Source organism: Electrophorus electricus, chromosome 9 (assembly GCF_013358815.1).
Source record: "Electrophorus electricus isolate fEleEle1 chromosome 9, fEleEle1.pri, whole genome shotgun sequence".
Taxonomy (NCBI): Eukaryota; Metazoa; Chordata; class Actinopteri; order Gymnotiformes; family Gymnotidae; genus Electrophorus; species Electrophorus electricus.
The window spans coordinates 19,831,046-19,847,521 of NC_049543.1; the positions used below are offsets into that span (position 1 = coordinate 19,831,046).

A 16,476-nucleotide genomic window follows, 5' to 3' on the forward strand; every position below is an offset into this window, starting at 1 on the left:
TGACAGAGTGTTTGCTCAACACAGTTAATTGACCCTGATTAGCAATAACAATACTGAACTTGCGTTGTTTAGCATGCTACCGTAATTATTGCCCCACTCCCTGTTACGAAGTGCCCCCCCGCCCTGTACCCGCTCGCTGCCTCCCCGTGAACGCCTCGTTCCTCCTTTCCCGGTTGTGCGATCCCTGGCCTGATTACTGGGAGATGATCACGAGCAGGGTGTTCTTAATTAAGGCACTCTAAACTGCCCATCTGCTTTGGGATTCGCTGGCGAGGGAATGAATATGCATGCACGTCATCCGCATAGGCCGCATCGCCAACAGAGCAGGGGCGACCGAGGTGAGCAGCCGGCGGCGGATGCTTTATGTCGCCGACGCAAAAGCATACAGTCCCGTTAAGTTCGTCTTCAAAATGAGATCCATACATCACAGAAGAAAGTAAAGCCTGTCTGCCTCGCGAAAGTGCCCGCAGCAGAATTCCCGACGCAGTCGCTCGCTACGGGAGAATGGAATATTCATGGGGGTGATGAAAAGCTTTTTTTTTTCCGCTGAGTGCCACCAAACGTCCGCAGGCCACAAAACGTTCAAACATCTCGCGGAAGTCCATGACAGACCTGGGCTTGGCGGCTGCGCCTCGCCGCGTCTACGCCGGGCACCGTGGCGGGTGAGCTTGGAGCCCTGCGGAGAGGAGGCGGGCTTTACTGCGAGGCGGCGCCCAATTGTGACAAGCGCGATTCCCCGGGCGGGGTCAGTTAGGGAAAGGGCCACGCGGGGCCCCCCTTACGCACCTTTGGGCCGTCGGCGCCGCGCTCTCTGGACAGCCCGGGCTCACCCTGCAGTGACGAGAATAGAGGAGGCATCAGAACCGACCCAGATGAGCGCGTGTGCCGCAGTGAGTAAGGAAACACTGGGATTTGCCTCCAGCTGTCCATTCTTATGACTTAATTACCCCTTTTAATTGATTTATTTTTGTTGAACAGGTGTAATTCAATCTGGCTGCAAACACACTGTGGTGAGACTCATATAAAAATAAGCCTGCATGCAAACGTAGACTGCTGGCTGACAGGATCCCTGAACGCCTGAGCACAGTGCCCCCGATATCCAACATTAGGGTTTATCCTGCCATACCGTGCCTTTCATGCAAACAATTCACATGAGGTTCAATCTGAAAGCATAGCACTCCAAACCTCTCCCGGCAGTAATGTTCTCCACACACTGACACGGTAAATCTCGGATTAAGAGCAGAGTTGCCCCCCAGCACACCCTCTTCCAGGTTTAGAGCTCCACAGATCCTCGGGCCACTTCAATGCTCCGCTGCATTTTTTTTTCCACGACCCAAAGAACAAAGTGACATAAAAGTTCCTGCCAGCGCGATATGATTTAAGCGGTGCTCCAGAAGTTTCCGACAGATTAATGCATGTGTCACAGAAAGGAGCTATCTCATAAAATTTCTGCATCGCCGGCACCGGGCGGGGGAGGCCACTTCTGATGGCTCACAGTTGGCCCTCAAAAAAAAGAACAATAAGAAAGAAAGAAAAAAGGGATAAAGAAAAAGCTTTTGGGAACCGCGACGGAATTTAGAAGACTGCTGTTGGCCCACGTGGCGAGGTACAGCTTGATAAGTTTGTCAAGCCGCGGACATGTTTCGTATCTAACCCAAGCTATTTCGGGGTGCAATGGGAACCGTTTTATAGACCTCAAAATATTATTCGGAGTGGCGGGGGGGCACGGTGACATGCCAGGACATGCCGCGACACTTACCAAGCACACGAGGTCTACAGGGAGCCATATATCAAACGAGACCCACCTTGTTCCCCGACTGTCCGTCTGAGCCGGGTGAGCCAGGAGGACCCGTGCCGCCCTGAGGAAAGACGATTAGCCTTGAGGAGCGCGGGAGAAATGATGGGATTTCTCAGACAACCCCATTCCCTCCTCGCCTTGAGGTAACGGCACTTTGAGTAAACAGCCGGGGCGGATGTTTGAGTGAGGCTGAGCCTGGTTAGAGCAACAGGTGGCGGGCTAGACAGGTGTGTGTTTTGGAGGGTAGGGCTGTGATCCGCAGGGGGAGGACCCCATGCGTAGGCACAGCATCTTCACAGTTTGCATGTGAACACATGCAGCTGTATTAACATCCATATATTTACATAACATGTACACATATGCATGTAACATATATAAAGCGTATATTTTAATTATATTCCACATTATATATATATATATATATATATATATATATATATATATATATATATATATATATATATATGCAGTGTACAGTAATAAAGTTCTATCTGGTCAGTTTCCAGTAATTAAATTCAGTGTACAGCAAACATGTAGAGGTAGTAAAAATTACAGTGCAGGAGGTAGACAAGGTTGTCAGAGAATAAAAATGTTTATATGTATGGATGGATGGGTGTGTGTGTGTGTGTGTGTGTGTGTGTGTGTGTGTGTGTGTGTGTGTGTGTGTGTGTGTGTATATATATATATATATATATATATATATATATATATATATATATATAATTTATTTATTTATTTTCCCAAGGATTCCCAGAACATTGCCCAGAGCAACACACCACCTTCAGCGGCTTGCCTTCTTTCTGTAGTGCATTCTGGTTCCATCTCTTCCCCAGGTAAGCCACATATATGCACCCGGCCATCCACTTAATGTAGAAGAACATCTAGTCCATTAGACCAGGCCACCTACTTCTGTTGTTCACCCGGTCCGGTTCTGATGCTTGTGTGCCCATTGTAAGCACTTTTGGCTGTGGACAGGAGTCAGCCAGGGCACTCTGACCGGTCTGTGCAGCCTCATCCGTAGCAAGCTGTGCGTCTTGACACCTTTCTGTCATAACCTGCATTACGTTTTTCAGCCGTTTCTACTGCTGTGGCTCTTCTGTGCAGCTGAACCAGATGGGCTGGCCTTCGTTCGCCACGTGCGTCAGTGAGCCTTGGGTACTCATGACCCTGTCACCGGTTCACTGGTTGTCCTTCGTTGGACTACTTTTGGTAGGTACTATCCATTGCACACTGGGAACGCCCTGTAAGACCCGACATTTTGTAGATCCACGCGGCCAGCTATCGCAATTTAGTCTTCGTCAAAGTCACTTATGCTTAATACATTATGTTGAAGAAATGTCTGGTCACTTGCTGCGTTGACAGGTGAAAGATAATCAGTGTTATTCACTTCACCTGTCAGTGGTTTTAATGCTGCTGCTGATCAGTGTATGTAGATATTTTGGACATTAGGGTACAGGTACACATCACCTGATGCTGTTTTATATGAGACATTAGCTGACATCCAGTTTAGCGTCTGAACTGGGCTACAGCTGTGACATTCACTTTCGGCGGTAATTTTCTAAATTCGCCTTGATTCTACCACGCAAGAATGGTCATTGGATACGGCATTCATAACACCGGCATGCCTATAACCTTCAGCACAGGGGTAAACATAAATCTGGCTTTGGAGACATGCTCTAGATTAAAACTGGTCCTCAAGGACACTAAGCGGATCTTCTTGTGTGGCCAACAGTACGATACCCCTAGGACAAGGCATTCTGTTGCTAAGAAGACCTGGAACTGGGACGTACCTTCTCGCCGGGAAAACCAGGTAGCCCATCCTGTCCGGCATCCCCCTGCAGGAGAAGACAGGCATTTCAGTGGCCGATACCTGACATAATTTCAGGTGGCGAGCTTTAAGGGGCCGGCGTGCCAAACTGACGTAGCACTGCCTTACAGCTGCCCTGGGGCACTTCCTAACACTGAAGCCAGCAGCTGCAGTAGCAGATGATGTTATCCGATAATTGGGAGAGCACAAACCCCAGACCAGCGTTAACCTTGTTTGAGTATAGCTCGGCATGGGGGAAGTTGTTCTGCGCTAACCACGTCAGGGAATTCTTACAATTCTCCCCAGCATCGGCGATGCTATAATGTTTTCCAGTTCTCGGTCGGACGAACGACTCTGCGGCCGGGCCTGGGGGGCAAGTGAAGTAAAGTGGTATCGGAAAAGGTGAGGGATCTAACAAAGGCATGGCACACGATTTAGTATATCAAAAAAGCCCTGCCAAAAACACGTCAGCCCTATGACCTGCCCGACCTGGGGCTGGTTCATCAGTTGATGGAGCTCGTATACGTCAGATTAAACCCCATCTGTCTGACTTCATTCAAAAATACTAAATAAATATGAATCACCAGGGCAATTTGACTGTCCACCAAATATTCAGAAATGCATGGTACGATATTACGTCCTTCAAAAATTGGAAAACACTGGAAAATTAACCTCGAAATTTCTTTTTCTTTGAGCAGCTAAAAGCTTCTTAAACAGATTACAAAAGCACATGTTGGTACTGAGTTATGGATTTTAGCGTAACTGAACTCCAAGGATGCTGAAACAATTGCTGCAAGTCCACAATAAATCTATACACGTCAGGAAACCTTTTCTTTGCCCTAATAGTTCTATGAGGTACATCAAATTAGGCTGACGGAGACCAAGGAAGCAGAACCCGTCTCAAATGTATTCACCATGCAGTGACGCAGCTTTGTCTGCAAATGCTGAAGTTTTCGGAACCACTCATACACTCCCTTGATGCGCATGTCTGGAATTGACTGAAAATGCCTTGGGTTCAGTCCCCGACTGACAGGTGTCTGGTGCACCACCTAAAAGCAACGTCTTTCCCTTCAGAAAATTGCTCAAACAAGCAAACAAACAATCTGTCACGAGCAGACCCATAGTGAACAGTCCACAGCTCTGAGTGTGGGGTGCCTTTGACCTAATCTGGGTCGAAAGATAATCTGACTCTGCCTTGTGCCCGAATGTGGCCTCGGGCGTAAGACAGCCACTTAATTACTGTCATGCCTTTGTCCCATTGGCTCATCTGTTTTTTGGGAGGTTTTTTTTTTGGAGCAATTTGGAGCAATCACGCGCCACTGCTTCCAATGTCGGACAGCCCTACCAGCCGAAAGCTACAGAGCAGGGCGGTTGGGAGGAAGGGGCACCGTGCTTGCGTGGCTGTGAACCGGTCGAAGTGAGGGTTTTTACACAATGCTAAGCCGCACACATTTAGTGCCCCTCCGGCGCTTTTAGAGCTCAGCACTCAGACACCTGAAGAATGAATGAATGTGCGAGAGCGATTGACGAGGAGAAAATTGCATCTTTAGTGAAGAGCATTGAAAATGCAGTTTGATCCCGATTGGTTGGCTGCTGGTGATATTCAAATGTATTTTTTTTTGTCTTTTCTAGGAAGCAGTATTATAAACACAGGATGGGGGGGTACAAATTCCCAGCAGTGCATGTTCCATTCGAACGTAATGTGTTGCCGTGACAGGGAATGACGAGAAAGCTATCTACGAATTCCCACACCAAAGCCAATGTGGGTCAAACTCCTTTTTTTTTCTGAGAGTGTGAGATAAACCACCAAACATAAACTAAAGTTAACCTGCAACACGGCACAGATTTCTGAGCTGTATTATTTGAGCATGCTCTCATACCATGTAATAGGCTTATATAGGCCCTGCAAATATTTTACCTAACTGCTGCTTCTCAGTTTATTTTATTCATCCATATACTTATTTTTGGCCAGCAAAACATACGATGAAGTTCATATTTGCCCTTCTTAAGCTTTTCCACCCTTATTGTTGATTTATAGAGACACTTCATTTCAGTGTTGGGCCTGAAAAAATTGTAAGAGATATATTTTGATTTCAAGAACAGTGTAAGGATATATTACGTGCCCTGTTGTGTCCTGTTGGCCTTTAAACCCCTGGCAAAAGGAGATTTGACACTCTGGAGGAATTGAATCTGATCCAGCTGTATCCTGAGCCGACACTCGTGATAAGCCCGCTGGAAACAGTTGCCATGGGGAACATGAAGCACTGGCTATGCTGTATTAACAGGCTTACAGTAAGAATGCCTGACCCAGCTGTAGTCTTGGGTACTGTCTATCGAGAAGGTAGTTTAACTGGTTTCACTTCTGATCCATTAGTAGTAAGCAATGCCATGAAAAGGGGAAAATTGCCCTCACTGTACGGCAGCGCGGTGTCATTTGGAGCGCCGGTGATGAAATATTCCCTAATAAGAAAGTGTCACGTTCTTGTCAAGATTTAATTATGTTCGCTCAAGTTGTGTAGGATTGCAGCACGCCATTTAAGGCCTGCAGCAAATGAACGCAAGGTTCCCGCGGCTGTTCCTCTGACAGTTATTCTTTTCAGGTCCCGGTTACGGAGCACTCTGACTAATGAATGAGTCTTAGTAGGAGTCACCTCCCGTTCTACGCTCCTCAGTGCGCCAGCCAATCGCACAGCGCAGGAAATGAGAACCAGAGGCAAAAAAAGTGGTTATTAGGAGAGAAACCCAATTAATATTGACATTTTTCGTGACGCTAGCATATTGGCATTTAACACACGGCACAATTTGGTACTCTTCTCACAGATACAGCCTGACAGGTTTCACCCCTAAAGTTTCATTGCAGATAAATTGGTGTTTAACATCGGTGCCGCGCATAACTCCGAGAAAGACTGGCCAAATTAACTTTGTTGAAGCCTATGTTCCGGCTGGATTTGAAAACAAATTTAATGCCACTTTCTGGAGGAGTCCATACTAATTACGTGGAAAACCAGGCAAACATCTCAATTCCTCTGGCATGGCCTCGGCCCTGCAGGCATTGTGATTTAGCGGCCAGCGTGCTGTCTCCATGCCCCCCCCCCCCCCCCCCCCCCCCCCGGAATTCCTGAGGGCTCGTGGCAAACAAAAACAAGTGGCTCTCCACAAAAATATCCCCATCCCAAAGCACAACACGGTAATTAGTCCATTGACCTCAAAGGCCATCTGGCCTTAATGGGCGGAGTGCCACCTGTTCCTTCTAATGGATGTCTACCATTCTGCTTGCGCTGGCCTCTGCTCTCTCCCTATGACACCCAGGCTGGAAGGACGCCATTCTCTATCCTAGGAATCCACAGGCAAGGGTCCATGTGGCATCGCGGACGCGACTCTATTACCTCTACTACAAAAACCGATGTAGCAACGGGAGTTCTGTGTTTGCTTTTGTGGCTCAGTGCTGTATAAAATTACAGAAAGTAAATCCAACTAGATTTTTTAAAAAATAATTTCAAAGTGTGTTATGTTAACTCTTCGCTTTAAATTAACGCGTCCGGAACATTTATGTATCAAAAACACTAATACTAATACATATAACCCAGGCTTCCTCCCGTTCTCTATGGGGGGGGGGGGTGAGACCTTGCGTGCAGCGACATGTGGGTGGTGTTCTACAGCTTTACGCTTTCGTACCTTAAAGATGGGGCACCTATTATCTAAAAATGGGGGGGGGGGGGGTTTGTTTCTCCAGAACATAAGGAGATTGTTGGGAAGACTGTTGGAATCTCTTTTTTTAACGTCTGTACTTCTGTACTCAATAATATCACGATAACAAAGCTAGAAAGCAAATACAATGATTTAGCAATGCAATACCTTTTCTCCTTTATCCCCTCTCAGTCCGGGTAGCCCTGCCACACCTGGAAGGCCTGGTTCCCCCTTTACAGAAACAAAGAGCAAAGCTGAACGGCGCGGTTTGAACAGGGCAGAACAGAAAGCCCTCGTCTAGGAAGCGGCTACGCTCGTTACCCCCGGGAAGTTGTGATCTGCATTCGGGGAAGCGTTGCAGCTTGAACTTTGCCTCTTTGTACTTCAGCTGAGGCTAATGAAAGATCCCAAGCGATGAAGTGCATTCCTTCAAACAACCCCCCCCCCCCCCCCCCCAGATTTCTGCCAAAGCCCTGCTAATAAGCCTCTGCTCCTTAACTCTGGCCGTCATCCAGGGGGTACGGGCCGGGATGAAACGTGTTCTAATTGGTTTCACATTCATTTTGCATGCTGCACTAGTTTGTCTTCGGCCCAGCGAGGTGACTGGACCGCTTGCTAAAGGCGCATCTCGCTGCTGCTGGTGTTACCTTTACTGCCGGGCACTGGCAGTCCTCGGTGGGCCGTGGGGCTGGCTGGGAGAGCATCTTGTGGAGGTAGCCCGTGACCAGAGGGTCAGCAGTGGGACTGTGGCTTCCCCTGTGCTCGCACTGTTCAGACACGCAGAACAAGGAGGCAATGGTGAGTCGCTGGGCCGTTCTATAGAGCTGGCAGGTTTTGTACAAGCGAGCACTGTTCGGTTTGAAGTCTATAGTTGAGTTTATGACATCAAAATATGCATTTCATCAAGTTATTCTGTACTTTTACCTAATTTCCCTTATATACCCTTCATGGAATCTTGCTTCTAACACATTGAGGTGTAAAAACAAACCACTTTTACACAAGCCTGTGATGATATTATGGAACAAATCTTTCTTGCTTTTTATAAAGCATTCGGTTCTTGATTGATCAGATGCAACTGACCAAGACTACGTGAACTGGAAGGGCATTCCTAAGAGCTTCAGATGTTTTAGAGGAAATAGGAGTGGTGCAAAAACTAAGGCTAAAGGAGCATCATACAAGCTATTATGCTTTTTCATATTGCAAAATATTTCTCATATTTCAAAACAAGTTAATGGCAACACCAGTTGAACATTTGGGTCAAAGGACACATCACTTCATAAATGACTGATCTGACTTCCGCAAGACAATAATAATACCACGGTATAATTACCAGATCGCAGAAGTGGGGTTATTTTAACGGAAGCCGTTACCGTAATTGCACGGACAAAGCTGAGTCTTACGTTGGCTCCCGTCGTACTACAGCACTGGTCCTCTTCTGCCGCGCTGGGGTCACAGAAGACCAGGATCTCCTGAAGTTCAATCTGGGAAGACAATTCAATCCGAATCAGCATGGAAACATATGGCACAGAAGCGTTAGACACGCCGCTGAGCGGAACTGTCGGCCGCTGAAATAATTTTATTCCGCTCTGCTGCAGATGCATGCAGAGGTGTTGTCGACGCAGAGTAATTCTTCCTTTGGTTTGTATTTGGAGGAGTCTAACTGTGTTACGTCGCACTTGTGTGACAGTTTGGGGAGCGTTTATTTATCCGCGTCCGCAATTGCCCAGGTACACTTTTAATTACGCAAAGTCCCTTCACAAAATGTCTTTATGAGATCTCCTAACTGTTCAAGAGACACTTGAACACAGATGTGTGCATTAGCATTAGCGTCCTTCCCCCCACAGAGCACTGTAGCGTATTTCCCAGGGTCGGTTGGGAACTCACGTCCACAGGCCGGCCATCCTCCGCCCTGGTGGCGATGAGGGTGCATCCTCTCATGTCCACGATGTCCCTCTCCTCGATCAGACGCCTCTCGATCAACCTGCAGTCCACGTACAAGGCCACGGTGTTGCTGCGCACAGCCAGGCCGAACGTGTGCCACTGCCGGTCGAACAGGGAGTGCACTTCCTGGCTTTTAAAGGCGAAGTGCAGGCCATTTTTCAGGACGCCCACAGCCGAAAACTCCACCGCCTTTTTAGCACCGTCCACTACCACGGACACCTAGGGAAAGAAGAGACTTGTCGCTAACCACCATGAGTGCACTGTTGCCATATGAGCTCAGCGGCATAACACACAATCAGCCACAATCGTGGTTATACTGCGCTGGCACAAATTAGCAGCGAGAACGCATGTATGTGCAAGTGGAATTATAGTTTTCCATTACTTGGGAGTCTCCAGCTTGATCGAGGACCTGCCAGAGAAACCAGCGATCCTTCCTTGTGGTTTTCCGTAGTCGGAACTTAGCTACCAGGGAGTACTCACGGGAGAGCCCTCTTGGAAACACCAACCTACAACAGGCAAACATACACTTGGCCAACACAGCACAGGTAGCACAACATTTCATACTGGTTTAAAAAAAAAACAACTCATCTACTTAATACTTCACCGTGAATCATTATTTACCCCCAAAAAAGGGTAGAAATATCACCTTTTATCCTGGTGTTATGTGATCAAACAGGACGGAAAATGTGTACGTTTTAACTCCTGGGTGTGATTTTGGCTTTCAGTGTGCAGATGAAGATGAACAGAAGGTGGATTAGGTTAACTCTGCCCCATTATCTGTTCTGTATTCTGTACTGTACAGAACGCTGTATAATACCAGAAGGGTTTGAGTGCTCAGTACTTTTGCTTTGCGGCAAATATGATCCATCCATCCTAACAAAGCTTGTTATGCGCACCTCCAGTATATTACAGATAACAAAACAAATTATTATTGATCCAGGCCTTGAATGGATTTGGCTAGTCTGGTTTGCACTGATGCAACATCGCGCTCGATACAAGCCTCACGCTACAGTGGTCCCAACCCAATAAATCTATGAATGCATTGCATAATGAATATAACATTTTTCAGCATTTAAAAAGGCATGTTCACGTGACGTCCTGATTCATTCGCTGTAACATTTGTAACACTCACGCCGAGTAATTAAATACAGAGGGAATCAAATTACACATATAAATGAATAAGCACACAATGCATGTTCTAAGGACTGAATAACCTCCGTTTCTCATCGTCCAGCTCGGAGATGCGCCTTTAGCTCTTTCATAAAGCGTCTGAATAATTACCTGGAATGTTAGATCAAGTTGGGGGAGGAAAAAAAAAGCTTTTACAGCTATAACTGAAGAACCAAAACACAATAAACCGCAATCAGCAAAAGTAATAATGGGAAAATCTAATCTTTGAAGTCTATAAAAGGTGAGAGGAGGGGGAGAGAGGGAGAGAGAGAGTGAGCAAGAGATGCAAAGTGAGAGAGAAAAAAGGAGAGAGAGAGAGAGAGAGAGAGAGAGAGAGAGAGAGAGAGAGAGAGAGAGAGAGAGAGAGAGAGAGAGAGGGAGAGAGAGAGAGAGAGAGAGAGAGGGAGAGAGAGAGAGAGAGAGAGAGAGAGAGAGGGAGAGAGAGAGAGAGAGAGAGAGAGAGAGAGAGAGAGAGAGAGAGAGAGAGAGAGAGAGATAGGGCTTACAACAGACCGGCTGGAAATGAGTTTCTGCTCTAATACATCATCCTCTATTCTGCCAGAGCTGTGCCGTTCTGCACAGCATGTCCCTTCCTTCCACAGTGACCACAGGGAAAGTGTACATTATTAAAATGATACATTCACTGACTTTAAGGCAGAACAGCATCAAATGCTTTTGTGGAGGAGAAGAACAGGTAACCCCCCCCCACCCCCTCCGCTCGCCCCCCCAAAAAACAAAACAAAACAAAACAAAAAAACTATATGGCCCTGGGACTTAAGGCAATCAAGCATAGATATCACATAGGCCAAGTAATTTGTTAGACCAACAGCGTTCTCTCTCTCTCTCTCTCTCTATATATATTTTTTCTTTTCTCTTTTTTTCTAAGCTACCTTCATTGGGATTCTGTCCTACAACTGACTGCGGAGAAAAGGGCGATCACGTAGGATTTGTTTCAAAAGCGATGCAAAGCCTTGATATTTTAAAATCTGCTGGGCTGTCAGTTTTTTGGACACATCCCTTTTGAATGGGTCCACTGCGACTGTCTAGGCACCAGAAAGCCACTATGTTTTGAGCACGGGCTACTTCCTCGAAGTTGTGAGCACAGCTGCCTCTGCGGACCCTGGCCGGCGCGTGCAGCGTGGTCAAGCCATCAGCCGAAAAATGTTTTTACCACCGAAATGCCATACAAGATGCCGTGCCGGAGAGAAAAGCTTGAAAACTACCGGTGTCTGAAGAAACCTACCATGCAGCCAACAACACTGAAAAAGGCCTCCCAGCGAAGCTCTGCCACAATGCAAGCACCACACCTGATACCCAGAGGAGGGATCCGCGCATGTCCAGGGGCATCGGAACCTGATCCGGGGGGGTGGGGGGTGGCACGGAGCCCTCCTTTCCACGGAACGCTATGAGCTAGAAGCCAAGTGCAGCCAAATATGATCCCGGACTGGCCGAAAGGCGAGCCCGGCAGCATTTCCTACGGGTAAAGTGAGAGATGTTTGGGGTTCGTGGGATGGGGGGTGGGGGTTTTGGGGCATATTCCACCGCCACGGCTCGAGACCCAGCCGTACCACCAGCTGACAAGTACCGTCACCTGTCAAAGCACAGCCACGGCTGAGAGGACGGGGAGCAGGCTACAGGACCAGAGCTGCAGACTGTCAGAAGGTCAGGAGCGCTTGTGTGTGTGTGTGTCCCCATTCTACTGTCTCTCTGGGAACAAATGGAGTTTACAGTTGTGTAAGAAAAAAACTAACAATCTAAAAATACCCCACCCTCCCTTGGCCGGATGACGGAATGTGCTTGCTCACTGGTGTGAAGTGAGAATGCACAATTATAACCCTGTACCATTACAAATGGTCTAAGTCAGCAGGTGTTTTGGTAAACAAGGTAAATAACAGGTCAACGTTAAAATAATCAACCCAACCCAAATATTTCATGAGGTCTGCAATAGGGTTGAGGATCTCAACATTGATTTTTACATCTACATTTTTAAAAAATCATTTACATAAGTCATAAACAACAACATAAACATAAACAACAACAACAAAAACCCCAAAAGGCTCCATATGTGTGGTTAATAATGCTGTGTAACATGGAACGCTGTAGTATGGTGTTCTGGCAAAACTATCAACCGCACTAAAAACGGCAGCTGAATGACGGTAATGACAAGGCGCCTGTGGATGTCATTACGTCACCTTTGGGCAGGGCATTTCAATTGCCTGATTTCACTCACTCCTCAGCCAAGTTGGCATCCCATCTGCAAATTAATACCGTCTGAATTGTCCAATGTCTCACGGCTCACCTCACAGTTTACCCCCATTAGCCGATGTGAATGGAATTATCCCTGCGAGCGGGTGATAAGTGGGTCATCCCGTGTTATCCTGTCAGCGGAGCGGGTGCCTGCGGCCCACCGTATCCTTCCGGCTCTCGGCTGAACGGGAAGCAACGTACACCCTGAGAAAATATCGGTTGGCAGTGCGGAAATCTGATGCCAGTCTTGGGAGACCTTCAGCTCTCGAGAAGGCTGGACCCGAGTCCCCTACCGCACCAAGGGCTAAGGCCCGGCTGACTGTGGAGTTGCAGCGTCCGGTGCTTAGTGGGCTGTGATTGGGCAATGCTTATTTCAGCAAGATGCAGCCCGGTGATTAGTGGGCCGTGATTGGACAATGCTTATTTTACCAAGACGCAGCCCGGTGATTAGTGGGCTGTGATTGGACAATGCTCATTTCCCTAAGATGCAGCCCAGTGCTTAGTGGGCAGGAGCACTGGAGTGATCTGATTATCCACAATGATTAATCAAATAAAGAACCTGAGCATCACTGAGATGTGGTTTGCATTTGGATGTATTTTTAACATCTGACATGAAATATAAATGCTTATAAACATGCTCACATTTATAGATAAAACCATTTACTAACAAATAGATATCATAGCTTTTAAAGGCACCACATAATGGAAAACTGTATTTACCGTATTTACAGCTGAATAAAGATGGTTCAGTACATGGAACTGACACACAGTGAACCTCAAAGACTGTTGTCTCTGCCTTCAAATGCAAATCCAACAAAAGAGACCAAAATGGGCCAATTCCAAAATCCTAAACTGTTTCAGGTGGCGAAGGGGATGTCAGCACATTTCATACCCTTTCCACAGAACCAAACTGCCAACGAGCGCAGTTGATGTTCATACTTAACAAGATCTCAGACAACCCTAGTTCACAGTTGTTGGTTTGTACTGCACATTTCTTTCCATACAGTTTCTCAAACTTTGGAGCACTGGAGTGATCTGATTATCCACAATGATTAATCAAATAAAGAACCTGAGCATCACTGAGATGTGGTTTGCATTTGGATGTATTTTTAACATCTGACATGAAATGTAAATGCTTATAAACATGCTCACATTTATAGATAAAACCATTTACTAACAAATAGATATCATAGCTTTTAAAGGCGCCACATAATGGAAAACTGTATTTACCGTATTTACAGCTGAATAAAGATGGTTCAGTACATGGAACTGACACACGGTGAACCTCAAAGACTGTTGTCTCTGCCTTCAAATGCAAATCCAACAAAAGAGACCAAAATGGGCCAATTCCAAAATCCTAAACTGTTTCAGGTGGCGAAGGGGATGTCAGCACATTTCATACCCTTTCCACAGAACCAAACTGCCAACGAGCACAGTTGATGTTCATACTTAACAAGATCTCAGACAACCCTAGTTCACAGTTGTTGGTTTGTACTGCACATTTCTTTCCATATAGTTTCTCAAACTTTGGACAACATTGAGCGGAATTTTTGGGGGGAACCGGGGGTGGGCGAATTGATGCATCCCAGAGAACACAACTATCCTTGAAAATCTAACATCGCTAAATGCTAGCATTGTAAAATCAATTGTTGACTGGGCTGCTAAATAATTACAATGTCACAATGCTAAAAACAAAGTTATAACTATGCTAACAGCTGAATTGCAAATATTACAGTTAAGTGTGGCAGACTGGTCCTGGAAACACCAAATGACAAATGACATTCATCTGTTTCCTTCTTCATGTAAGCGCAAACATATATGGATGCCTCAGCGTTCCATGGCTTACCTCTCACAGTGGTAGCATTTTTTTTTTTGACATGTTGATTTTATATGAGCAATCACAGTGCTGTGCTTTAAACCAGCCAATCAGAGCAGAGCTCATCGAATTATTCATGAGCTCACCAAAGAAAGGAAAAACAGCTTGTTTCATTTTAGAACCAAGCCATAGGTGCCACGCAACCAGTTTCCCACAGCACCGATTAACAATCAACCTCACTATATTCCCCAGAATCCTGTTCACAGCAAGGAATGACATTCAACCAATCACCGGTCATTACTGGTTCATCCTCACTGGACTATTGATCTCACCCGTTTCCTATTATCTGTGCCTTTATGTACCTGCCTAGTACGTATCTTCGCAAAGTAGTGCTGATGTGTTTCCAAGTTTGTTCTGAGCAGTTTATTCTGGTCATCTCTGTTGCGTTCAAACCCTGCTGTGCTTTTGGGTTTTTGTGTTTTCTCTTGCTCTTAGGATTTGTTTGCCTTGTTTTTTTTGTCTCTTGTTTTTAGGTTTTTGGGCTTGGCTTACCCGCTCTGGTTTCTGGATTCTCCCTCTGGCTTGGTTACATTATTTTTGCTGGCTTCATCCCCTTGTTAATAAACTCATTCCTTTTATCCACGAGTGTCAGACCTGTTCTGTCTCGTAACAGTAGGGTTGTAAATGAGCATCTAGAGAATGTATAACTGCATCTAGAGAATTTGTTTGCCCTGACCAAAGCTGCATACCCACCCATGTACACATCAATTTAAAATACTAAATAAATCCATTCTATAGCTCCTTTCATATTGCATTGTGGGTAAACTAGAAGCCATGTTTATCATAATGCTCTGTAAACCCTAGTGTTGGACATCTATATATTACACTGGTAACCTCGACAACCAGCTTGAGTAACGCACAGCATTTGCTTCAAGCACAAAATCGCTACGCATGCCACACAAGATCCTCTGCTCTGCCTCACCGCTAACTGCACACGGCTGGGATTTAGACCCGCCGTGTGTCCCGCTCTCCAGAGCCAGGATGCGGCGCTGAACAATCAGAGCTGCACCTCCTCACTTACTCTGTGGATTTGATGAGCGGTTTGCTGCCCAGTCTGAAGAGAAGCTTGTTGTCTGTGGCCACTCCCTTTCGGAGGAGAAACCTTTCTGTCATGTCAAATCCTGAAGAGGCGAAAGGAGAAAAGGTAAACGTTGTTATCCCCAGTGCCATTAGGGCCTTGCGCAAGAGCAAAATGCCACTTTTAAGACACAACGGAAGACATCCTATTGGAAAACGCTCTGAGTAAACAGCATTGAGTAAGTAGCTTTATTACTCTGAATGTCAATTAACCAGTCAGTTTTCCCTTTGAGTCAAATCTGTGCTGTTTTATGGAAGAACTGAGTGTTTCATTATTGTTCAGAGGTATCGAGAGTATGAAATATTTTTTTAACACCTTATTTGCCATGACAGATGACTCTATATGTAGCCATCTAGTCGTTGACTCCAAATCGGGAGCATCGGATAGCAGTAAAGAAATGGCAGGATTTCTGAAACCATACCTGTAAACTGGTGATGGTCACTCATGTTGCCATACCATTTCTCCTCGAGTTTTAGAGGTGGACATGGATTATCTAAGAAAAGGTGTTATAAATTAAAATGTTGCACTACGCAAACAATCCTCGTGTTATGAACATTTTTGACAAGTGTGAAAGAAAAAAAATATGTTAACTTCACGTGAATGCACATGTAAAACCTGTAACGAAAGTAGAAACTGTTGTAGCTGAAAGCTACAGCAAAGGTCAATTCTAAAGTACGAAGGGAACTTATTAAGTTCCTTAAGCCTTCTCACTGATTACATGTTAGCTTTCTTATACTACCTTTAGCAACGTCCCGAGTTACACTGTGCACACACTGTGTAATTGATAATGAATGAAGATTCTTTCTTTAAAATCTTTTTCACACTGCAAACGAGCCTCAAGCTCAACGCAAGACATCCAAACCTTTGGAAAA

At 45.9% G+C, this 16,476-nt stretch overlaps 1 protein-coding gene across 1 annotated transcript in view; it reads right to left on the bottom strand.

Annotated features, from left to right (window-relative positions):
• LOC113581419 (collagen alpha-1(XXII) chain) overlaps nt 1-16,476 on the bottom strand; it is a 77,305-nt gene that overhangs the window by 59,729 nt on the left and 1,100 nt on the right. Inside the window, exons 3-12 of the mRNA XM_035529559.1 lie at nt 16,026-16,097; nt 15,548-15,647; nt 9,616-9,739; nt 9,177-9,452; nt 8,693-8,773; nt 7,940-8,059; nt 7,461-7,523; nt 3,589-3,633; nt 1,806-1,859; nt 787-831 (exon numbers count right to left, since the gene is read on the bottom strand). Of these exons, the coding sequence (XP_035385452.1) occupies nt 787-831; nt 1,806-1,859; nt 3,589-3,633; nt 7,461-7,523; nt 7,940-8,059; nt 8,693-8,773; nt 9,177-9,452; nt 9,616-9,739; nt 15,548-15,647; nt 16,026-16,097 (980 nt within the window). The remainder of the gene's footprint in view (nt 1-786; nt 832-1,805; nt 1,860-3,588; nt 3,634-7,460; nt 7,524-7,939; nt 8,060-8,692; nt 8,774-9,176; nt 9,453-9,615; nt 9,740-15,547; nt 15,648-16,025; nt 16,098-16,476) is intronic.